The sequence below is a fragment of the Accipiter gentilis genome, chromosome 23, assembly GCF_929443795.1.
Source record: "Accipiter gentilis chromosome 23, bAccGen1.1, whole genome shotgun sequence".
NCBI lineage: Eukaryota > Metazoa > Chordata > Aves > Accipitriformes > Accipitridae > Astur > Astur gentilis.
In genome coordinates, this window is record NC_064902.1 from 3,778,701 (window position 1) to 3,803,798 (window position 25,098).

Genomic DNA, 25,098 nt, shown 5'->3' on the forward strand with positions numbered 1-25,098 from the left:
AAAGGGAAATGGAGATCTATTATGTAAGAGGAGGTTCAGGAAAAGAAAAAATCTCCCTTAAGGCAGATTTCAAAATATTTAACATCAATACTAAACACACTACTGCTTGCATTATCATTTACTGAGATAGGCAGATTAAGATTAAGCACAAGAACAAGCAGTAAGAGAGTCTGATGGAATTTAGTTTTCCAATGAATTTTAAGATGTATCAGAAGGATCTTTAAAATCTGATTGATTTTCAGTGTAGGTAATTCCTATCTTAATTCTGCCTTCCTGTTTAGCAAGCAGTACATCACAACATTCATTTATGCCTTGCTTATAATCAAGGATAGTTTTTAATCACAGAATGTGGTTTCTCACACTGAGATACTCTGTGCTTCTGCATCAGTAAAGATATCCTATGCAGCAAACATCTCAAAGTACAAGTGCATAGTTCTCCTCCACCCTTAATTAGCCTTCTGTCTATCAAGCAACCTACAAAAAGCACCAATAGCCACTGATAGTACTAATGAGAAAGCTTATGCTTGGGTGAACTCACAGCAGAGAAGAGATGGCTACTGATATCTGTGGTCTATTAGTTGAAATGTGAAATGAAGAGTAATAGTAACTGTGAGATATTGAAAGCTAGAGAATAATGTATTAAAACATAGAACACTGTAATTTTTCATTATTTATATAAATTACTTCAATTACAGGGGTCCAAGTGTGATTTTAAAACAGATTAGAAAAGAAGTGAGAAGCAATCACAACAAATGAAATCATATTCCAAATAAGTTAAATAATTTTTGTGGATCCAGACTAAGGTTGTAAATGCCTCTCATTGCCATCAAAGGTAATCATGATTTTGGGATGAGAGAATAAAAACATTATTTCCTCAGAGGAGCTTTGCTGCACTATTCTGACGCCTAAAAGCCCAAATCTTATGAGGAAGTTTCTGAAAGTCTCTAAAGTCAAGCAGCAAAATAAGAGACAAACAAAAAGAGCAAGAACATGATAGGCTATAAACCAAAGCGGGGGGAGAGGGGGGGAGGGGGCTGTCTATTGATGCAACAGACAACACTTACTAACTTCACCAGGAACACTACATTAATCTCTTCCAGACTTGCTTAGTAACACACTACAGGTCAAAATAATCTTGAAGGACATAATATTTGAACAGAAGTGAATTACTGCACTGAGCCTTTCCAAGAAATAAAATGGTGTACACTCTCCTTTACCACAGTCTCAACTCATTAACTTTATCTTGTCAGCAAGCCAGCGCAGAGCTGTTCAAGCTGCAGGTTGTCCCATACCACCATCACACAACAGAATTTTTTTCTCTCTTGCTTCCCCCATGAAGTATTCTCCTCTGTTAATGTGCTTGTTTGCTATTACATCAATGCTTCATCTCAAGTAGCTCACACACCTGTAACTACTACATCTATTCAAGCTGACCTTCAATTTTTTGGTGGAGTTCATGCTCATTATATCTACAAATTAGATAAATCTGTGATAGTAGTAGAAATAATATAGCTCAGTGGTTTGATTTTAATAATTGATAGATACAAACGACTGTTGTTAACAAAATTACACTTTCTGGATACCTAGTACTTCTGCAGAATAGGACTTCCAAAGATTTCCTTTTTGCACCTATTGTTTTTGTTGGTTTGCAATTGCCAACAGTCCCTCTCATTACAAGATTTCAAACATTTGTACCTTTTGGCTTAGCCTGTAATTGCACTTCAAGCACTTAAGTAAGTCTTGAAAAAGTTTCTAATAGGTGTTAGCTATATTCTTTTTAAAAAAGAACCTTTTTTCTGTGTTGAAATTATCTTGATTAGTGTTTGAGCTTTAGTGGCTTTGAAATAACACAGGACTTTTTGAGAAGACCATTGTTTAAACCAGCAGAAAAATTTGCTTTTCAATTTTGCAAGCTTAAAGGACAAGTGCAGTAGTTTCATTCTTAGTTCAGTATGACTGCTTGCAAGTAGTCCTTGAAATTATAAGCTCTATGAAGATGTTATTAGAAAAGTCTTCTCAGAAATAAAAAAGGGAAGGAGACCTATCTTTTAAAGAAAATTAATTTTCAAATAAAGCACAGAGATTTTTTTTTTAAGCAAACTTGCATATTATTTTAGGAATTTTGTAACTATTTACTGAAATTATCTTAATAGAAATTTTCTTAAAGTGTTCCTCGTAACATTTTCAAAGCTTATTTTCACAGGGCTGTAGCAATGAGAACAAACGGAGAGAGCTATACTGGCTTTTCTGCCCTTCTGACACCATTTAGTTGCAGCCTCAGGAACAAACACAGTATTTTTAAAAGCTGCTATCGTGGCAAAAGTAGGATTTCTTCTCCTCTCCTTTTTGATAATGCCTGCAAAGTCTTAACATCAAAAGTAGGTGTTTTCTGAGCCGAGGGTAATTCAATGATTAGTTGCTATTTTCTAAAACCAGGTTCAATTTTTTTCTACTTTGATAACATTTTTTGAATGATGTTTTTGTGGAACTAATTCATAAGGAGAGATCATTCAGTATGAGGCTTAACTACCTGTCTGAGTTCCCCACCAAATTGCCCTACCAAATCTCAGATTGCTGGGGAACCTGGAGAAAGTTTTCTTTTGATTTTTTTTTTAATAGAGACATGGTTTGTACAATGTAGCCTGTGCATTATGTGAACTACTGAACAAACGAATCTCAAATTGTAACTACAGTTTCATCCCATTTCAGGACTCAAGAATACAAATGAACACTTAAGTATGGCAAGACTGCAGGGGTTCTCCATTGATAAAAAATGTAAATCTTAAGCAAACATTTTATTGACTACAATTAGGCAGCAAAGTATTTCTCTGATGTGATGTAATTCAAGGTTGTATAAGAGTTGTATCAGCTAGTACTTTTAGTGTGTGGTGTTTGGAGGGATGGCAGATTTCCACTCTGCTCACTATTAGCATAAGGATGCTCTGCCAGTGGCATATCATAGATCAGCCTGGAAATTTTCAAGAACAAAATGTACTGGCAGCATCAGATGTGCAGGAACACTGAGGAGACAAAATGCTTTGTCATTATTAGGTAGTGCTTCTATCCTTAAACATGAAAATGAAAAGAAAGGCAATTCAACCATTCCTACAGTATACTCAACCAATGTGGTTTTCCTCTGTATTGTCTCATACAGTGAAAATACAATTTATATCCAGGAGTCATGGGATATAGGAGGCTATTGACATTAATACAAGGAAATAAGTAAAAAGGCATATATCACTAAGACCATTTTTTATCACCTCAGGCTTACAGGTGATAGCACAAAAAATGTAATAGAAAAATACTGAAAATAACCAAATCCCTCATGAGTGGAGAAAATAGGATAATAAAACCAACTAGAAGTGATTTAAATTCTTGATGGTAGATTAAACTCCAGCAAAAAGGTACATATGTAATCAGAAATGGCTTCCCTGGATACGGCCACTGTTGTACATCCTACAGCTCTGTAAAGAGGCCAGTCTCTGCAGCCTTGCTTGCACTTCCAGCAAGAATGTCAGCTAATGTGAAGTGTGATGGAATTTTGTCAGAAGCAAGCTTCTGTCTGGCAGAAAATCATCTTGCTCTGCAGCAGCCACTGAGCAGATGCTAGTGACTCTGCAGTTTTGCTTCTGAAACCGTAATTCTCTATGATAGGCTTGGTACCTTAGCTGTAAGACAGACAGACAGTCAAAAGCACTAAATGCTCTGTCTTTGGGGGATGGGGAGTTCTAGAGGCATCTGTTCAATTCCTTTTGTTGTAGGCTTGGTAGAACAGTATTTTAATCTGAAATAATTGTGGCTTGATTCTCTGATCAGTTGTTGCTGCTGCTTCTCTGCTCCAGCACTAGCCCCCACCAAATCATATGGTGAGATGAGTCATGGAACTGGCTAGAAAGCAACTGAAATTAGCCAGCAACAATAAAAAAAAAAGTAGATGAGCAGTCTGTTTGAGACCACGTAACTACATAAACACTAGTACTGGCACATAAGAGAGTGTACGATGCCTTTTAGTGGAATAGCAAGTTTATCACAGGTAGCTACATAATAGTGTTATGCATTTGGCATGTTCGTTTGTAACAGAAAGCATTCTATTTGATTCAGTTGCTTCCCAAATGTAAAACACTATTTATGTACACAATGACAAGTAGCCGTGTTCTATAACTCCTGTAATCTTTGTCTTTTATAAAAGAATTCCAAACATGGGTCAAATTAACAATTATAATTAATTATACATATGCAAAGTAAGCATAAGAAAGCTTTCCTAGTTGACATGCTTTGATGAGAAAGTATTGGTAACTTATTCATTTGATCTGTCATCTAATAATGTTGATCTTATTTTCTTTACTCTTTTTAGAAAATCGTTTAAAAAGCCTCTCACGAAACTTGAATCTGAAATAACTTGAAATAACCTGCTGACGAAAGCACTAGGAGGCTCTACAAATACATATAGGGTCATCTTAAACAGATGACATAAATGTTCTACAAAGTTTTTTCCAGGAAGCTAGGTAACTTGTTTTTCTGATTTTCATAATCATAGACTATCTTGTAAAAACTGAAGTCATTTCATTGGCTGTGCACCAACACTGCTTATACCAGCTCAACTCCTAATGATTCTGAAATGCACACACACAAGGGGTAGAGGGAAGTGCTTTATAATTTGCTTGGAAAGTTAACAAATCCATCACAGACAAAGTGAAGTACATTCCCTTACTTGGAGTTTAACACTTCATTTGTACCAGGCAAACATGGTCTCCCAAGACGCACAGATAATCAAAGTTTATTTGTACATGTGGGAGAAAACATTGTTGTAAATAATTCCTTTGATTTGTATTTTTCAACAGTCTGCTTTATTTAATGAGTTATTTAATAACTTCTCTTCAGTTTCCACCAAGTTATATCATGCTCGTTAATACCTGTTTGTAAAAAGAAATTCAAAATCAGACACTTCTCTGTCTTATTCAGTACCTCTTATATCAATGTGTTGGTGAACAAAACTGAGCATGTTCTGATAAAATTAGAAATATCAATTTGTAGTTTCTAATCTAGGGCAATTTATATGTGGACCGTAGTCCTGATCTGGTCCATGAACAAATTTTATCACGTACTTTTTATTATGTTTTATTATGACAATGTCTCACACTGCTGCAGGAATACAAACATCAGTAGGAACTGTCTATTACTTACCTTTTGGTGGGTCTTCAAAAGCAACCAGGAAGTTTGAAGTGTCAAACCCTGGTCCTCTCATAGCCTGTGTGAGTAGTTCACTAGTACACTGAAGTAAACCAATACCACAAATTGTGTCATTTATTTTCATATCATAGAAAAATAGAAAAAAATTAATTTGGAAGGGGATGCTGGAGATCAGCTACTTCTGGTCAACCTTCTGGTCAGACAGATGTCAGGTTTGGCGTAACACCTGAGCAAGAGTTTTGTAAATCAGTGTTTCCCAGCTAGAGGTCTTGAGCTCCCTTTGGAAACCTCAGCGTATTCATGAATTTGGACTTTAGTTGGAAAAGGCTGGTAGACAGAGAATAGTATTTGAGTACCTCTTGTATTAGAACTCAATGCCTAGATCAAGCCAATAATAAGCAATTAGGATTTTATTTCATTTCAGTATAAGTGAACTATATATGCACCTGCATTTTCTTCCTTTCTCCCTGCTCTTCTCTTTTTGCCTCTCCATCTGCTATTTATGAACCATTTCCCCCATTCTGTATCAGTACAACATCTCACGACAAATACATATAGTGGTATTTAGTGCAGCATCAGCGTATGTGATCAGCATTTGATTTTTCTATCTAGGCATGCATGACTACCCTCCGTTGTCTTCTCAGCAGTATATTTAGTATGGATAAAAGAAGAATAGCAAGAATAAAACCTGGCATTCTTATTTTGAATCAGGATATCAGTCTTAGTTTGCTGTGATGAACTAATAACTTCAAATACTATATGCCTTTCTGAATCTTCAATTTGATGCAAAGAATAGGAAATTAGTGTAGCAGGTAACTTCATCCCTGTTAGTCTTCTAAATTTGCAGGTACAACTCACGTCCATGCAGTGCTAAGGAAGTATTTCACAAACACCCTTGAAAGGTGCAACTCATAAAATAAGTCACTGAAGCTGACAAATTTTAACATATACACAGTGCTTAAAATGCACTGAACAAGCCCAGTTCTCTTTCTTACTAACACCTCAACAGAAGCATACTTTTTTGCAGAGATGAAGAGTCCTGCCAGAAGCACTTGGACTAAGGCTGTAAATAAAGTTATGTGTGTAGGAAGGAAGTAAATGAGTGACAGAGAATTAAAAGAAAAATATTTTCAGATTGTTACCTAGACTGAGCTCACAAAATGAAAGCAGAAAGCAGTTTAATTCCAAAGTAGTTGTAAAGCTCAATTAATCCATGAAATCCTCTAACAACTGTTTTCTGTAGGGTTTTTGTTGAATTTACTATGTTGAATATATTTTTATTTATTGGTAACTTTTCTCCCAGTATAGTACTATTTCATTGTAGTTTTGGCTGCTATCAAATACTTCTTGTCACACAGAATTTGTAGGTAAAAGCTTGAAATCTAGGTGAGAAGACAGGAAAATCTGTAATTTGAAGCATTTTACCTTTAAAAATGAGATTATATGACAGTTGCTCACCTCACACCTTGTGTGAGAAGTACAACCCAGTATGTCTGTCTGGCTAACTTCTAAACCTTGCTATTGCTAGGGCAATAATACTCTATGATCACAGGCTGTATTGCAGTTTATGGCACAACTGCATTAGTCTAAGCTGAAAAGAAAAGAAGGAGCTTCTGGGCTGAGAGTCTGAGCACCAGAATGAGAATTCCCTCATTTTTCCCTGGCATTTCATATGCACAGTTTTTAAGGTCTTAAGTGGCAGGACATGAGTTCTGAACTCCCCAGTTCTAGAAAGTTTCAAAGATAATTTTTCTGATCGTGACAGAGGAGTAAAGAAATGAAAAAAATATATATAAATGGAGGGATATGTCATATGGGCCAAAGTCATAGGAAAACAGACTTCGATGTCTGTTGGTCTTAGGACCAAGATTAAACTCACAGGGGCTTCATCCATTTTACTTATACTGTACTTAATAATTTCAGCCAACTTCACTGCAGCATTCACGTCAGCCATTCCCACCACCATGCACCACCACAGCATGGACCGAGTCATTTTTTTAGGCGTTACACTGACCCACAGTCAGACAGGAATTAAAAGCACTCTGGGCTGACTCGTCACCTGGGTGTAATGAAAGTGTAACCACTAACCGGTATAAGCAGGCTTCTTACTGCCAATCCAGAAGATTTACATACACCTTTACATTAAATATCCCGGTGGGAATCCAAAGCTAGACCTAATGACTTCAGGTGAAAATAAAGAAAGCTGTTACGTTCAGACCATTATTGTTCATGCTGCTTTGTGAATTTATTTCTTTAAATTTTCCACTTGTGCTCCTGCCAAGAGAGATCTATTAGACAGAAAGCAGCAAGAGTAAAACTTTATCATTTTGTTTCAAACTATAAAATAATTTACATCACATATTTTACTTACTTTTGTCTTTTTTTTTTTTTTTTTGAAACCACAAACATTCCAGCATCACACTGTAGGAATAAGAATAACAATAGAAAGCATAACCTTTTGCATAGTATTAAATGAACAGACAGAGTAAGTTCTTTATTTACAATTATTGTCTAGATAAAAAAATTCATAAAAACAGATGAATGAACATATATATTAATAACCCCTAGTGGGATGGATTGCCAATGTACCACTGTATTGTTGTCCACAAATCTCATGCTGCTAAGTACAGTACGTAGAGAGCGAGCATTTATATATTGCAGGGAATTTTAACAAACTGATCATTTTGGGTTTTGATCCATTGTTCCCATCACAGAGAGGTCAAGCAATAAAAGAAAGGAATTGTGATGCACGACTTGTAGTTGAAAGGTCATAGCTATTCTGCTTTAAAAAAAAAAAAAAAGTCTATCATTTATCATATACATAAAGCACAGTCTCTGCTCACAAAAGCCCAAGTTTTCTATGCATCTCAGTTTATATATGTTTTACTATATACACACAGAATGCAGTGTTCATTTTCTTAACAGTTTTCAAGTCTGCAAATGGTACCTTAGGGAGGGGTACTCCTACAGGAAAATTTTTAAAAAATGAAACCAAGAAAAAATATGAAGAGTGTTTGAAAAGAAAAAGGCAAACAGTCAGTGTTAAGATGCTGAAAATAAATTGTTCCAGTATTAACAGCTTCTGTAGATGTTCAAGTCCAAAGCTAGAGGCTTCCCTGTAAATAGATAACACTTTTTTTTCTTCTGAATATGATATCCCAAATAGGCCATAGAAACCCAATACATGTTATACAAAGGTTGATCACCATATTTACAAAGCGAAGAACAATCCTGACTGAGTTTCAATCACTTCGTTGCTAGGACTTAGCTAAAATAATTATGTTTTCATGCTAGCTTTTTACTGTTAAGAAACGGGTCACACTATCTGTTGAAAAGAGAGTTGTATATGCCTTCAAAGACCTGTTCTGTTGTTCAGTGAAAAGTTTGGATCAGATAGCAAACTAAGAGTTTGAGCCCAAAACATTCAAGCTTCTACACAAAAGTCCGGAAGCTGGCAATTCAAGCTGATTAGAGCTTTACCTGGCTGAATAGTCTTGATGCACCCTGAAAACATTTTAGTCAGTTCAGTCTGCAGTTTGGCCATGAGTCTAATCTTGTTTTGGAGAGTTCTGGCTTGGTTTAGTTCTTGTGACTGCAGAGATGCACCACTTTGAGCCAACTTTAAGACAACCAGTAATAGCTTAACAGATCAATTTATCAAGCTAGTTTGAGAGTGTTTTTCAACACATCTGGCATAATCAATTGTGTAATTCAAAATGTCTTTTGCACTGTACAGTTATGGAAAAGATCATATGCTGAAAAGTCTCCAAGCAAACTTTATATTAAATACAAAAATTATTTATGAAAAATCTGTGATCCACAAAGTGCTTAGCATTCAAGTGGTTGACATAGCAATTATATAAGCTCATAAATTTTAAGTTATCAGGGCTGTTACCATCTTGAAAAATATTTTTCACCTTCCATACTGCAGGTTTTCAGAATAGCTTTCTTTGTAGAAAGCTCTAGGTAAAATAACGTATTACTGTGTTACAGTATACCTTGTGACTACAGGAAGACAAGCTTGGTTAAAAAAAACCAACAAAACAAAACAAACAAAAAAAGAAAAAACAAAACAAAAAATCACACAAAGCACATTTCAATGTACAATTAATAAAGTTTCATTCAGACCTGATAGTGCAGAAATTATATTTTTCTTTAAAAAAAAAATCAAAGCAACAACCTACAGTGATTTTCATCCAAAATGCCAACAGCCCATACTTTGCAAGTAATAAGGAAATAAATGCTTAAATTACTAACTGAAAAGGATTAACACAATATATCACAATATTTTAACATCAGTTTTATCTCCATATAGACAAACCAAATATAACTTATTTTAAATTATATTTATAACTCAACTCAGTTTCATACAGTATCTCTTTAAAAATATTTTTGGAAGCCATTGCCATATGTTTAAAGAATGAAATAGCCTCCATTATTGTATGTTGCACCAAAACAAATTCAAGCAGATTATCAGAGGGAGAACAAAAAAAGAGAGAACCTGATCATTTTGATTTTTATTTGCAACAAAGGAAGCCTGGTTTACCTCCCTGTATATAGGATCACAATGCTACATCCAATGTGTTATATTTTGGCTTCTTTTGTTATTTACTAGCAGTATCTACATTATTTAACAAAAAAAAAAAAAAATATCAGGCAGAAATCAGAACACGGTTGTAATAAAATATCCAGGGTGCAGTATTACAGACGTTTTCAATGAGCTGAGCTGAGCCATTTTTATACTACTTCGGCAGGAAGTGCTTTCTTAACCCTACAAATAGTTAAGGATATTATCTACAGGTTTGTAAACAAATTACATTCTTTTTTAGGACATAAATAAGTTAAAATAGTCAGAGCAATTTGAGCAGAAACAAGGCAACATGCCAACAAAGAAACTTTATATATATATAACTATATATATATAGATAGATATATACATATATATAATTAATTATGTATATACTTATATGTATATATCTCTATATATAGTCTCATAAATGTTTAAGTTCCTCTGTCCAACTGGTGCAAATCTACTGTGCAAGTTAAGCTTTGCAACTTCAAAAAAGTTATTTAAATTAATCTATACAATTGAGTCCATGCCACACAAGCATTTCAAAAAACTCACAGACCAGTGAATTGGATAAATAGCCTCAGAAAGAAGTCCTCTGCAGTTCCTGCTTAAGGAGGAAAAAAAAAAAAGGAAATAAAAAGAAACAAAATAGAGAAAGAAGGGCCAGAAGTGTACAGTACATTCATGCAGGAGGATTTTTTTTGTTGTTTTTCTGAAAGGGAACAAGGGGGGGTATGTAAATCAGCCATTCATTCTTTCCCCAAAACCATTGTGATCAACAATTCATTCACTTCTCTCAGAGTGAATAAGAGTTCAAACAGCTTTTCAGCCAGCAATGTTTTTAATATATATATTTATATATTTCGGTTGCTGTGGGTTTTTAAATTTTATTTTATTTTAATTTTTTTTGCAGTGACCTTTTCAGCTAAAGTGATGTCTCCAGGCTATGTATTGGGCTTCCTGGACTAGAAGAGGTAGCTGATTTACTTGTATCAGTTGTAAGATTTATTCCACTGTCGATAGCACTGTTGTTCTTGTTCAGCGAAGACGGTGGACTCGAGTTTTTCTTGAGAGCAGGGTCTTCTTCTAGGTCTGTGTCATCAATGAGTGGGATGTGGGGCTGGGAATCTTCTATCCTAAATTCAGGATGAGTCATAAAGTTGTGAATAGAGGTTCTAGATTCTGGTTTTTCTAAACCTTCATAGAGAGAGCTACGGAATGCCTTCACGACGCGGATCTGGGGGGAGAAAAGGAAAGAAGTGTCAGAGGTAGCACCTTCGAAAGGCAACATGGTGTTAGAGAATACTTTGTGAAAAATGTAGCATATGGTTAGGGCAGTGCAGGCAGCTGAAGTCCATAGTCTCTGGATGTTATATGCATAAACGAGTGGCTCAGTTATGTGCATTTTGAATATCTGTATCAACTGCAATATTAAAATAAATCAAGTTTAAAGCCATCAAAGAACTGATGGGAAGTACTGGTTAAAGAAAGCGAACGTCCACTCGTGTGGTACATCCCTAGTAAAAGACAAGCCATGTTAATTGTAATGCAAATGTAAAACCATGCATGTTGATAGTTTTGCAGTGAGTAAGTAGGAAGGCTTTTTTAATTAAAAAAGTCTCTTTTGTATTGTTAAAAAACCATTACACATAACACATCACACTTCACAAACAGAAAAGCACAAAACACAGACACGGTTGGATGGGTACATATGAGACACACACAGGAGCCAAGTGTAAAAACTATAAGTAATATCAATGTTTTAAAGCAAAATCTAAATGAATGCAGCCAAGAGCACAAAAAGCCAAGCAGACAAAGTACTAAGCATAATCATGCTACCACAGAGGAAAAAAAAAAAAATAAATTCACAGTTACCGCATGAACAGAGATAACTTGCACACAACAACTACACTTGGAAGCCTGGATAATGTGAACATAGTATTGTTGAACCAACTTTTATTTTTCCTTCATGCATATGTGAGGTAAACACTCGAGTATAGACCCACTGTTCTAGCCATTTAACTTTTTAATATATATAAAACATGTAATAAAATAATGTATTGATTGTTGGGTTGAATTGAATTACATTGTTAAACAGCAAGCTTTTTCATTTTCTGTGTCTCAGTTGTAAAACTGTAAAGTTAAATGCTGAAAGCGACATAATTTATGCCATATATGCAGTCTTTAAACTAGGTCAGCTGACTTATGCCAGGGTCAATCTAATGCCATTAACCACCTGACAGTAAGAACACAGGTGAAAATAAACTACAAGACTTAGCCCATCAGACTGTCAGGGACAGTGCAAATTGCTTTCCCAATAGGAAATGAGAGGAACAGAGTGAGGAGCATAGCAGAGTGGGGACACTAAGTCCTCTGTGGGTGGGCAAAGGGAGGGATGCTGTCTATGTCCCAGTGATCTACCAGTTCTGAAAAGTGAAGGTTTGTGCTGTTTTACTGCTGAAAAAAACATAACTTTTTGGAAGGGGGTAGGGGGGCAGAAAGGAAAAAACAGGATGGCAAAATATGATCTGTTGGCAAATGTTTTATGACTAAGTATGAGTTCTATCCTTCTACTTCCATGTAGTCCATGAGCGAATTTTGAGCATTTCTTAGAGAGGAGACCAAAACACAGGCAGAGGCAGAAAAGGTGCAAGCAGGCATTGTGAAAGCTTCTTCACACACATTTGAAATGGTTTGGTGGTTGGCATGTGTATCTTTTTACATGTAAATATGCTGCACGTTATTGGTTGGCCTAATATACCGCTAATTTGTAAAACTCTTATTCCTCTTTCAGTTGGCAAACCGCATTTTAGTAATGGCATGGGGTCACAGTGTTACAGCTATAGGATCTAGCTGATCCTGTGGTTGGAGTTGTCCAAGTTGTACAGAATTTCAGCACATTCAAAAAAGAGGCTGACTTATATTTTGATCTCTTTGACCTTTGTTCTTGTTTATGTTCTCTAAATTTGGATATTCATCATCTTTCAAAAATCCTAATAGCAGAAGTTAAGTCATGCCATCTTCAGATACATGGCCTTTGATCAGTCCAAATACTCTCCCTTCTCTTACACATACATTTGGTAACAGCAGGGGACAGTACAAAAAGTAGTTCATGTGACTGCTTATGCTCAAAATAGAGGATTGGAGTGGTACAGAACAGCTTGTCCAGATCTTGGGATACTAGAAGATTTTAGGAGGTTGGCAGATGTGCAAGACAAGAGGAAGATAAGAATAAATTTTACATGCTAAAATCATATAGTGTACCTAACACCTCTTTGACAGAGCACCTGGAATTATAAACCAGGGTTTTAGGAAAGCTGAATCTCCTTGAGTTGTGCTGTGCTATGTTATGGTTCCATATAGTGAACAAACAGATCGGGATAAGAGATTCATTTGCATTACTAAAGATAGGATTAGAACTTATGGAGAAGAGGTGACACACTAATTCCCTTATTAACTATGCCTTTCTGTCTTGTATTTTAAAGTGCAAAATAATCAGTCTAAACAATGAAAAAAATCGTATGTTTTGTCGAGGCAATCTTAAAAACATGTTACTATATTGTCCTATTTTAAATCAGGAAACTTTTTGTAACATGCTTACTTTATAGTATGGGCTGATATGGTGACATTTTCTGCAAAGCTACCTATTATTTCTGCTATCTAAATAAAAATAACAGTCATCTCATTCAGTTGCAGCTGTTTGGTATATCTTATCAATTAACAAAAGAATTTCATTTTCCTGAAAGCAGCCAGTTCTTATTGCATAGATTTAGGTTCTATTTGCCAGCTGGATTCTTTTTAATATAGTAAATTTTTACTTAAATAGAAAGGTTTGCAATTTGATATTATGCGTGAACAGATCCAGCAGAATCCAACGAAAGTAAAGCTTCTCTTCAAGTTGCACAAACTGTGTTTAAGCCTCTGGGTTAGCAAGGGAGGAACTGACTTCAATTTATGAGACTCCAATTTCCGTACTAGGGAAAGCATCTATATTGCATTTAATACCAAAATTTGGCATCTGATTTGCATTTAATACCAAGCTTTTAGTCAGTCTAGCTAGCTGACTAACATCTTACACAGCTGAGGGAAAGAAATAGATTTAGGTTGTATCTGAAAGCCAGTTACGAAAAACCTGCCTGCCATGACCTGAATTTGGTACTCTGCAGTGACTGCTTGAACTAATGATCCGTTGAAAGAAAACACTACACTGACATCTTTTGCTTAAATGTGTTTACACAACAATCTGAAGATATAATTGCAGAATTTACAATCAGCCAGCAGTTATATCACTTTGTGCGAAGATCTGTGGCAAAGTTTTGGCATGGACTGTTCAAGTCTTGCAGGAACATTTAGATGTTACTAGAATAGCTTCTACTTGTTCATAGTGATTTTTACTGGAAATATTAGCTTAGAACTAGTTTGGATCTGCTGATACCTAAAGTAGTTAATCTTCTGACTTCAATGGTAATTTAAGAGCCAAACTTGGGCAAATCCCTAAAGTTGAGAATAGATAAAGTTAGCTTTCTAATAAGTTTTCTTTGCTAAGTAGCTGTAGAAAAATACCTTCTTAAAATTTCTCTACAGTTTCAGAGATGTATATATGTTTTCCATTAATTTTTCACTTAAGGAGGGACTCCCTCCCCAACTTTAAATTTTGCATATTTAGCTTGGCATCTAGAAGAAATTTTTTTTAATTTTTTTTTTTAGTGTCACACCTCATTCAGTGACAGAATTTCTGCATTACAATTCAAAATCTTGCTCATAGTCTATCCCCCAATGTCTCAAATTATTGCTGACAGGAACAAAACTTGCTTCTTCCATTATGTTGGTGGACACAAGGGTAGAGGGTTTGTTGGATACAAAGGTGGCGTTTTAATTTCTAGATAATAATACTACCATATTTAAGCTAAGAACTGAAAAAATATTATTTACCCAGAGTTACATGGCCCAACAGCAACAAATTCTTTTAATACATGCTTAAGTTCAAGATTTGAAGTAATATCTGGTGTAAAAATATTTAGAGGCTCTGCTGAAACAAAGCCCACATTACTTTTTTGAAGATAAAATAAAGCAGATGAACTTCATATAATGTTGTTATGGTTGTACAGCATGTAAAAGCAGGGACATACCCAAGATGGATAGAACCTAGAAAGTGTTGCTTTATTATGAACTATGTAAAGTTCATGTAATGATACTTCTTTATGACACTGACAATGCCAAGGGAAGACAAACAGTTTGATACAGCTCCCTTTTCCCACAGTAATGGAGACAACAGAAAAAAATGAACTGCTTTTAAACAAAAGACTGTGGGGACAACACTTCAGGACATTTTTGACATTGCTATAAGTTTCCACTTCTTTCTTCTCTGTAGCTGTAATAGAAAAAACTCTTCAGTTTCATCCCACCTTGAAGTTAGGTTTATTATACTGCATAAGGCAAGAAAAATAAAAGAAATAGAATTTTAGATACTACAAATTTTTCCCATCAGAAGAAAAAGATGAAGTTCAGAATCTCACTCCTAAGTAAAACAATCTAGGCAAAATACACAAGGCCTGTTAAGCATCAAGAGATGTATTATGGTTGGTAGTGTGTGGGCTTATACTCGAATGTTTACCTGGCTTCATATAAGCCAAGTATCTTGAGTTTGGTTCACATTCATTTCAGGCTCAAGGTTAAAGACTCACAACCTCTTTTTATTTCACTCTCTCCTGCTGAACCCTTTTGTCCAATGTTCTCTAGCCCTCTGGGAAAACAAACACATTTAATATTCAGACAGTAGAGAGTAGGGCACTGCAAAAGCAAATAAATTCAATACTGAAAGATCAGTAAGGTGATTAGTATAAAATTGTAAACAAGAGGTCAATTTTGCAAAGAGATGCCAACTCTTACGTGTAACTGATACTATTCTATATCAAGACTATAGCTATACAAAGGTAAATGAGTTGGGTCAAGTACTATTGCATATGTAAAGCTTTGAAATAGAAGGCATATCTTCAGTATATTTGGTTTTGTTTATTTTTGAATCCTCCCAGTTTTAGGTCAGTAAAATCAGATTGGGTATCCACAGGAGAAGATATTGCATATATTGGAGTCACCTGTAAATTCTGCGGCTGGTATGTTCTGGATTGTATGATGCTGAAGTTGGGCAAATTCAAAGATAAAATGAAAAAACCCAATAAATTTTAGAAAAACTATAATTTCTAGATTTCTGCTTTAATGAGTGAAATGGATGCATAACATTATCTGTGCTATTCTCTTTCTACATAAATATGCAGTAAATCCATTAAGTGCTGCTGAAAAGTCAAACCACACGCAGCAAGAGGAAAATAGAATACCTACATATTCTATGAAATCCTTAGGCCTGATTCACATTTCACAAAAGGTTCACATGGCTATTATTCCACTGAATTTTAGAGTATGAGATCAGAACCATATGTAGGGCTTCCACTTTCCGTAGCATATCTCCTTCATTATAGGATTATTGCAAAATTATGGAGTCTGACATTTTTGTATCAGATTTGGCAAAGTTTAAATGTATTATACAACCATTTGAAAGAGCATATTTCTGCATTAGGAGTCTAAACCTTCTTGCCATGCCATATCTCCAGTTGAGGACTTGGTTTTATATTTAGACTGTATACCTAGTTAGTTTCCCTACAGGGAAGATATAGAAGTTGATTTTGATCTTGCATATCCCAGCAGGATTGTGAAGTCTTGGTTATGAGCAGTGGGAACTTCTAAGCTTTCATATGGTATCTCTGTCTCTAGTTTAATGATGTTCCCAAATGGTGCAACTTTCATAAACATAATTTTAAATGGATGTGGACTTTAAGTTTTGCTTGTTCCATTTCCTCATGTGATAGTTATATACCATGTTGCTACAGAAAGCAACAGACATTTTCACTAAGGCTGGTATGCCTGTTTGACTTGGTCTGTGATCTGAACATGGATAAACATTGCGCAGTAATCTTTGCCTTAACATTTATTAAAATAGAAGATTTTTTTTTTTCTTAAGAAATTTGTTCCCATTTTTCTTCATGAGAAAATTTGATCCAAACTTAAGATTTTATCTTAAGTTTTAGTTTTAAAGTCTGTCCAGATGAATGGTGATTACATTTATAGGAAACTAAGTATATAAGAAATATGGAAAAGCAAAAGCTGCTATAACAGTAAATAATTTTTCTTGATACAAAAGAATCTGATTTTCATACATGACATGACAAATACCTAAATTAAGCTCTCTCTTTAAAATTACCTATTAGTAAATAGACTGTAATATGCACTAGAATTAAACTTGCTGAATGCCTTATTTTAGTTTGACACGATTTGCAGATGTTTATGCCCTTGTGCCACCCCAAGGCAAATGTTACATGTGTAAAGCTTCTACCTATAAATGACAGTTTCTTGGCAAGTCTGATAAATTTCAACTATTTTTTAATTAAAGGGAGAATGAAAAAAGTTGTATTTCCATGTAAATTAGCCCCACTTTTGAAGATTGTAGCCCCATCCAAAAAGTGAACCAGAACAAAAATACAGCCTTAAGGGTGCTATGCTCTTCTTTTGTTTGAAAACACTTTTTAAAAACCAACCAACCAACCAAAAAAAGAACCCAAACAAAAACCTTCAGAGATCTGTTTGTTAGACAAATACTTCTGAGAATATTTTGTCATTGTTTGGTAAGATTTTAATTGGCTGCTATAAAATTTGGATTCACCACTCTATTTTTTTCCTGTGTCATCCTTACAAGTGGCTTGTTTGAGGCCACTGTTGCTAGAGTTAATACAACAAAAAGTTCTAAGTGATTCCAGAAAATATTCATTTCTAAAAATCTCAGACAAAAATGACAGACCTCAACAGAACAAAGAAAAAGGAATTTGCAAATACAGAAACTACAGCAGATTCATGATCTGCGAGGTTGCCTTCAGGTGGGGTTTGGTTTTGTTTGTTGTTACCCCAGTGTTTCCTACACCTAACAATATTTTAAATTATAACCTTTTATGAAAGAAAGGAGGGCGTTTTGTAAGGGACCTACAGTTTCTGGCTGCTTCCACGTAGGAATAGTATTAACTATATATGAGATTGAGAGGAAGGAGGAAGAGCAAGTACAAAGGAATATTAAATGTCTGTCTTGGAAAATTTGAAATCATGTTCTTTTGAAGGCGCTACTTACTGATTATATAAACAACATCTGAGAACCAGATATAAACAGATTAGGATAAAGAATAACTTGTTTACTTTGTGTACAGTTAGATCTACTCATCCTCTATGTAATTAAGCAACGTAGTAGCAAAGGCTTTAAGCATATACTTAATTTTAAGCATAAGCTAACATTTTGTGTTACTAATTCTGAGCTTCAAAAGTAAAAAAGATGCTCCATTGCCCCACAGGATCTGATTTTGTTTTGCCAAAATAAAACGTAGAAACAAACGCATTTAAATATATATCCACCAAAGCTGGTATGGGATAGCCTGGTATCTTAAACCACTTTTAACCCTGTACTGTAACAGCTTTCCAATGATAGAAGATTGTGTGTGTGTATGTGTGTCCATGCACAACACGACAAAACCTGAGAACTTGGCCAAGACCGTACTGCATACAGAGCCTTATTCTTCCCATGTTTTCATTTTCTGTAGCTTAAATGTGTGCATATTAAATACATGTGCATATTTAGGTTGCATTTAAATAGATTTTTCTACTTTTATCAGAGTACATAAAATGACAGATTTAAATTTGCAGAGATTTTCACTATGTTTATTTAAAGCTGCAACATTTTCAAGAGATAAGAGACTCAAAATATGGACCTCATTGTTATCAATTAATGCTGACATCCAGAAATTTGTTATTTGTTACTGGCAAAAACACCATGACAGCTAAAAAGTATCAGTATAACTAGGAAAACTCTAGTACTGTAGCAAATGCTCCTTTGTATAAATTGCTTTTAATTAAGGTATTCCACAATCCTATGAAAGAATTGAATGTGCCGTATTTATGAATAGCTGAAAATTTCAAGTAATAACTTGCTCATCTGTTTCACAAACTACTGCAGATGTGGCTGCATTTGGCAGGCACATTTCTTTTTAAGCATTCACTAACCTTTGAATCAAACATTAATCTGCCCAAAAATACTAGGACAAAACCCCACTTTTTAAAAATTTCAAAATGTTGTTATAAATCTGCAGAATAAATCTCACAGATTGGTGAGGTGTAACAATGAACTATGTATTAAAAAGCTATACAATTAGTAAAGAACTACATAAATACTCTGTTGAATTAGACTTACATGTTCTTATTGATAGAGCATCATGTGATTCTTGTATTTTTCATTAAGTAATGATATCAGAACCTCTGCATTTTGGGCACCCAAAATACACCTGAAAAATCCCGATTGTTGCAACATGTTGAGCACCATTTCTCTGAAAATAAACCTGCCTGACAGTGTCTCATATTGGGCCTTTTCAAGTATTAGACCCTTTTGTCTTTGCTATACCCTCAAGGTTTTCCCTTGATACTCCCCATAATATATCTACATAAGCAATATTTTAAGGATTCCTGAAGAGAGAGAAAGGCTTCAAAATCAGAGGTACAATTGTCCCATTATTCCCTTCCACCCCATATGAAGAAGATAATGATTTATGTTTTAATTCATTCTGGGAGCTAGGAGAAAAGAAGTCAGTCTTGTCCCACCATATACATTTTAAGCAAGGAGCTGAAAAGTAGACCTAGGTGTGCATTTTGCAACTGAAATTTTCTCAGAAAATCCCAATTCACTAAACCATACCTCATTTCTATGGAATTTGGATTAGGAAAGGTTTCCCTGGTTCTGGAAGATGAACAACCAACTGTAAATACCCAATTTAAAAATAAAAAACAAATGTTTTTTCTTTGCTTTTTCACTGGCATTCATTAGGTTTGTGTCGTTGTATTAATAAATCAAAACTTTCCCTAAGGGTTATAATTTGAAGGACACACTAGTTTGATACTAAACAGATATTATATTGCCGTCATAAAATACTAACAGGCCAGAATAACCGCTTTAAAAGGCCCAATCTCTAATTGTCCTCTGCAATGGAGATACCTATCTCTGGGTAGCTTACCAAATCAATCATGTATTTTTTATTTTACTGAATAAACGTAGGTATAACTGATGAGCTCTGTAGACCCATTTTATTCTTCCAAATAGAAGTAGACATCAAAGACTGTAGCAGATTATGCTTTCTTCTATTAATTAACTTCAGCCCATAACCTAGTAAGGCCTTTGTCAAGAGGCAAGACTGTTCAACTCTTAGTTGCTTTGCTGCAATGGAGAAGATAGGGAAGATAAATTGACTATTTTGATTTTATTGGATCTACCCTTTCAGACTGCTAGCTACAGGGTGTTATTGAAACATTTACCACAGCAGAATGAGGTGCTCTGTTTTCTGCTCAAATGTAGAAATGCTATTATGGAAAATCATTCCCTGGATTAAAGGCTGGTTTGTGTGTGATGTTTTGTGCCTTGCTCAGTGTGGAAATGAGGGAACTTTGGCTCTGAGTTCTCAGAAGCAGGGTACAGTGCCTGTGGCACAGCAGTGGCCTGCAGCTCAGTGACTTTGCTTCTCTTGATCGTGCTTCTGCCCTGAAATGGTTGGTGCTGTTGGAGTACAAGTTAGCAGGCCAAACTTCCCAAGAAGAGACAAGAAAAGATACATATTTTCTCCAAGGAGCAACTGCCAAAGTTGGAAACTTAATGGCTCTTTGGGTTCCTAGCAAAAGCAAAGTTTCTCCTTTGCCTTTTAATTCCAACAAAACTTCTAATGCACGTCTAAATGCTTGATGGTCAAATACTGAGAGGGGTTGCACTCAGACTGAATGGAAAGGTCAAGATTCTTTTTTCTGCAGGAGTCTGGAATCTTATTTCCTTCTCTTGCCTGCCTTGTCTCTGTTTGCCTTTCCTCTCTCCATTGGCTAGAAAGACATGACTGGCTTCTTGTCTGTTTGGCCAACTTTTCACTAAAACTTGCATAAGGAATATACTGCATTATTTTGTAAAGTAAGTGACAAGCTTGTAAACTGAGTTCTATCAATTTAAATATACTTTTAATGCTGGCTATGCTGTAAAACAAAATAGCTACTTACAGTCCTGAATAAATAAAAATAAAAATATAAAAACAAAGTTAGACCTCTAAGAGTCTTCCTGAGCAACTAGAATTTTACTGTTAGTGAAGCAGCCCTTTCTTATTATCTACTTGAAAGTTTTTATTCACTTCACTACATCTTCACTGGATGCTTGTTTGCATCGAGAGGAAAGCTGTGTCAGGATTTCAGTGTTTAGAAATCTGCTTCTTCTAACAAAGAATTTTGTTACCACATTTATTTTGTTGTTTCAACACTGTCCTTTAACTTGTCTAGCTCCCTCCTTCCTTAATGCTTACCTCCCAGTGAATTTAGAGATAACAAATCTATTCTTTCACCATTCATGTAAACCTTAATCCCTTAGCCTTGCATCATAAACTAGATTCTCTATTTCCTTGTTCCTTCCTGTACCTGTGCTAATTAGAGCACATCTTCTTGGACATGAGCAACCTATATTAGACACAGTCTTCCAGATGGAATGATCCTTTTTCTGACAAGCTGTATTGCTTCAAGTAAGATATTTGTAGAATTGCTTAAAGTACTTATTTTATAAGCAGTAGAAAATATATCCAATGAGATTGAGAAAACATGACACAGAAGCCCCAAATAAAATCAGAATCTCCATACACTGGATAAAAAAATTACTAGAAATTCCTGTCCTAACATTAAGTTAACAAAACTTGCAATGAATCATGGAGAGTATCTACTGTACACAAAGTAGTCATGTTATGTGTTTCAGGGTATGTGTAAACTAATAACAGGACAAGATGGGAAAGGGCAAAGTAGCTTAGTCTGAAATGACTGCTACGTAAGTTGGCATCTCTGTAGGTCTGATGCATTAAGAATACACACTCACGCCCAGCCGCAGCAGCAGATGTGCTGGTAGGAGAGGAAAGAGCATTGGATAACGATACGTGACTAGGGCTAGAAATATTGGTTACATCCTGGGTCTGGCTTGTGACGGAGGACTGTCTCCTTAGAGCCCCCTGAAAGGAAGTGCCACTCTTGAAAGTATTGACTACTTCGATCTGTAATGGAGGAAAGAATGAGACAAGTTGCTTAAAGTATGGATACAGTTGCATAACTGACAGGAATAATAATGAAAAACAATAAATCAACCGTGTACACAGTTTTACTTCAATTGAAAGAAATACTTTTAAGTGTTCCCTTTTAATGTTTTTAGACATCAAATGATCCAAATTCTCTGCCTGGATAAAATGAAACAGCTCCATAGGAGGCAGTGGAGCTGCATCAGTTTAAACAACTAGATTTGAAATAACAATCTTTAAAATTTAAACTATTTTATTTATACATAAATAAAGTAAATAAAACTGGAATACTTGATATAACTAATCTCCACTTTTTTCCTACTGAGAATAAAATTACTTTTTAATTGCTCTCTGGGTGTTCTTTCAAAGGGAAGAAAATTCAGTCACTTAATTGGAATTTGGGGGGAAGGGAGGGAGGAGGGATGACAGGGACGACACCTAAGCAAACCAAAAAAACCTTTACAGTATTCAAAATACGACTCCATTTTGTCTACAAAAACAGGGTTGTCACTATACTAGCTTGATAAAATAGAAAGTGTTCCAATATTTTATCTGACTTTTTCTATAATGAAAGTTTGTATAAATTAAGCATAATGAATTAATATTGGTCTTTTATAACTACAGATTTTAAAAGATTAATATTTTATCTTCATACAGAGCACTTAAAATCACACAGAAAATTATGTGGAACTGGATTGACTTTTGCAGCAATAACATTAAAATTTTCTAATTGTTATTTTCATATGCCTATGGTACACACTGATATATCCATCCTGAATACCTTCCCGAGCGCTTTATTCATCACCACAGAAGATGAGTTAAAAAACAGAACTGAGTATTTCAAGGCATTCCCTGTCACCAGTATAACCCAATAAAAAGCAGGCTCCGTGTACAAATGTAAAGCCAGCGATTGGCAGTAGATAATATCAAGGAGTAAATATATTCTACAAATCACTACACACCCATATGTCCTCTTTGTTACATTAGTACAACCACAATATGACAAAGCAGCAGTAGTAGTATCAATTAGAAGAATTCAACCAACTACTTATTTGAAGTAACCCACTGTTACCAGATTTGTATCTTGCAACCCAGATTTCTGAAGATACACAGCCTAGAAAGTAGCTAGGAGAAGGTAAAGTGGTATATTTATCACTTAAAACAGCACAAATCTTGGTGCAAGCCCTCCTAAATTTTCCAAGTTGAAAGCACGGTAATAAATTGGCTAACGTTTTCTGCTGTGATCAGTCTTAGGAATAAACAAATTCTATATGGCTTCATCTTGAATAGTATAGCTGTATCCCCTCCCATAATCTTAACTTTGGACATCATTGATTATTTTCCTGCATGTTTTTATGGGAATAATCATATCACAGCCAGCTGTAAAAGGGAGCAAAGGTTACTACTGTAAAATTGTCACACTGAACTTTTACTATACAAACATGAAACAGCTGATTTGTTCACTGACCCACTATTTGAGAGTCCTGTTTAGAACACCCATTTGAATGTGCACGCTAATAGACGTACGGTATTTAGCAGTCATCACAACATTTCACAGCTTTGCTCTCAGTGTTCTCTGCAGCAGACTTATTTTGAATTACAAGTCCAATACAAATATCACAGTACAAAAAAATGCAGTATCAGGTGAGTTAGCAAATGGAATAGGGGTACAAGTGAATCATTAGCTAAGGTTCACATTGGCATCTAGAAAAAAAACATATGGCTCAAACCATTGTTTATATAGTATATACTCACCTGAAACGTTCACTGTACAAAAGTAGAATTAAATACAGATCTTGGCTTTTCATGATCACCTGAAAACAGGTGACAGAGCACTCTTCAAAAGAGACCATTCAAAAAAGATTTTAAAGACTCTTACTGAGAGCATGAAATGTGTATCACTGTGGAAGACACAGATGATAAATCCTAAGCCAAAGGGCATTTCTAGATGTACAAATGTCTTCCTAATAAACTGAAAGCAAAGACCTCAGCAGAAGAGTGAAAAGATAGGGGAAGATCTGTATTTAATAGTTTCTCCAGAGAACAAGAATTACAGGTGTGTAATTGACTTGTTCTCCTGAAGAAAGTAGCTACAGATCTTCATGGATTTAATTCATAGAAGGAGGATGACAACCTTTTCAGAATCTTAAAAGCTGAACATACAGGGCTGTGCTCTGTCTGAAGCCAAGAAAGAAGAGAAGAACTTGGCCCAATAGTTTATCTTCCAAAACCAGAAAACAACAAAGAAGAAAGAGCTCATAGAAATAAATAAGTAATGCATTTTAAATTGACCTTTTTTTTTTAATTACAAAAGAATGCATTTATTTAGAACAATTCAAGTTGCTAAAAAGGAGAAAGTAAATGATAAGTCATACATCATGAAAAGTTAGAAAAATTTCCAACAAAAGATAGGATGCAATCACATTTTGATTATAGGTCTTCAGGTAGAGAAAAAAAAAATACTGTCCTACACTTGAAGCTTATTTGTAAGGTTGGAATTTTTCACCTCGCTCTCATTTTTCTGTATGTTCTACTCTCTAGAAGATCCATATTTTTGATGTACACACAGCTAATAAAAATATGTGATTAGCAGTTAAAAAAAACCAAACCAACAAACCCCAACAAACAAAATGGTCTTATACTAGTAGAATAGTCCTGGCAGAACAAATATTTTTCTGATGTTTAACAGAGAACAGATTTTCAGCAAGCATTTCTGTTGTCAGTAATGTTAACAGGACCCAGGTCTCATTCACTTAATCTCCAACCAGAATATTATTTAAAAAAAAAAAAAAAATCTTCATGAAATGAAACAGTTTCCATTCCACTTACACTGGGCTACTGCAGTGTTTTTTTTTTATTAAAAGCTATATGGAAAGCCGTAAAATGAGGTGCTAGCTTTTTATCTAAGTTCAAAACCACTTGCCAGGAGTGACTTTCATTCCTATAGGATTTGCATTGGTTCAAGAGAAAAGTTTTAATGCAGAAAGGAACGGAAAGAAAATGCAGTACAGCACCTCTATGTATTTTTTTAGTATCTAAGGAGTAATAATCTTTTTTCAGTAGCAGTTAACATGGCACCTGGGTTTTTTTCAGTTTTTGCTTTTATTCTCAAAACATTTCTAGACAGTTATTTCCCACCTTAAACAGATAAAGCAAAGTGAATTACAGCAAGAAGGA

General features: G+C 35.1%; 1 protein-coding gene across 18 annotated transcripts in view; it reads right to left on the reverse strand.

The window, feature by feature from the left end:
* Window positions 1-9,265: 9,265 nt before the first annotated feature.
* ATP2B2 (ATPase plasma membrane Ca2+ transporting 2) overlaps window positions 9,266-25,098 on the reverse strand; it is a 439,575-nt gene continuing 423,742 nt past the window's right edge. For 12 of the 18 annotated variants that reach the window (XM_049826145.1, XM_049826157.1, XM_049826153.1 and 9 more), the window contains one exon: window positions 9,266-10,997. In XM_049826145.1, the coding sequence (XP_049682102.1) occupies window positions 10,686-10,997 (312 nt within the window). In that variant the 3' untranslated portion in view covers window positions 9,266-10,685. Of the gene's footprint in view, window positions 10,998-15,447; window positions 15,504-21,728; window positions 21,901-25,098 lie in introns of all 18 variants that reach the window. The other 6 variants (XM_049826159.1, XM_049826158.1, XM_049826156.1 and 3 more) reach the window with 3 other exon arrangements.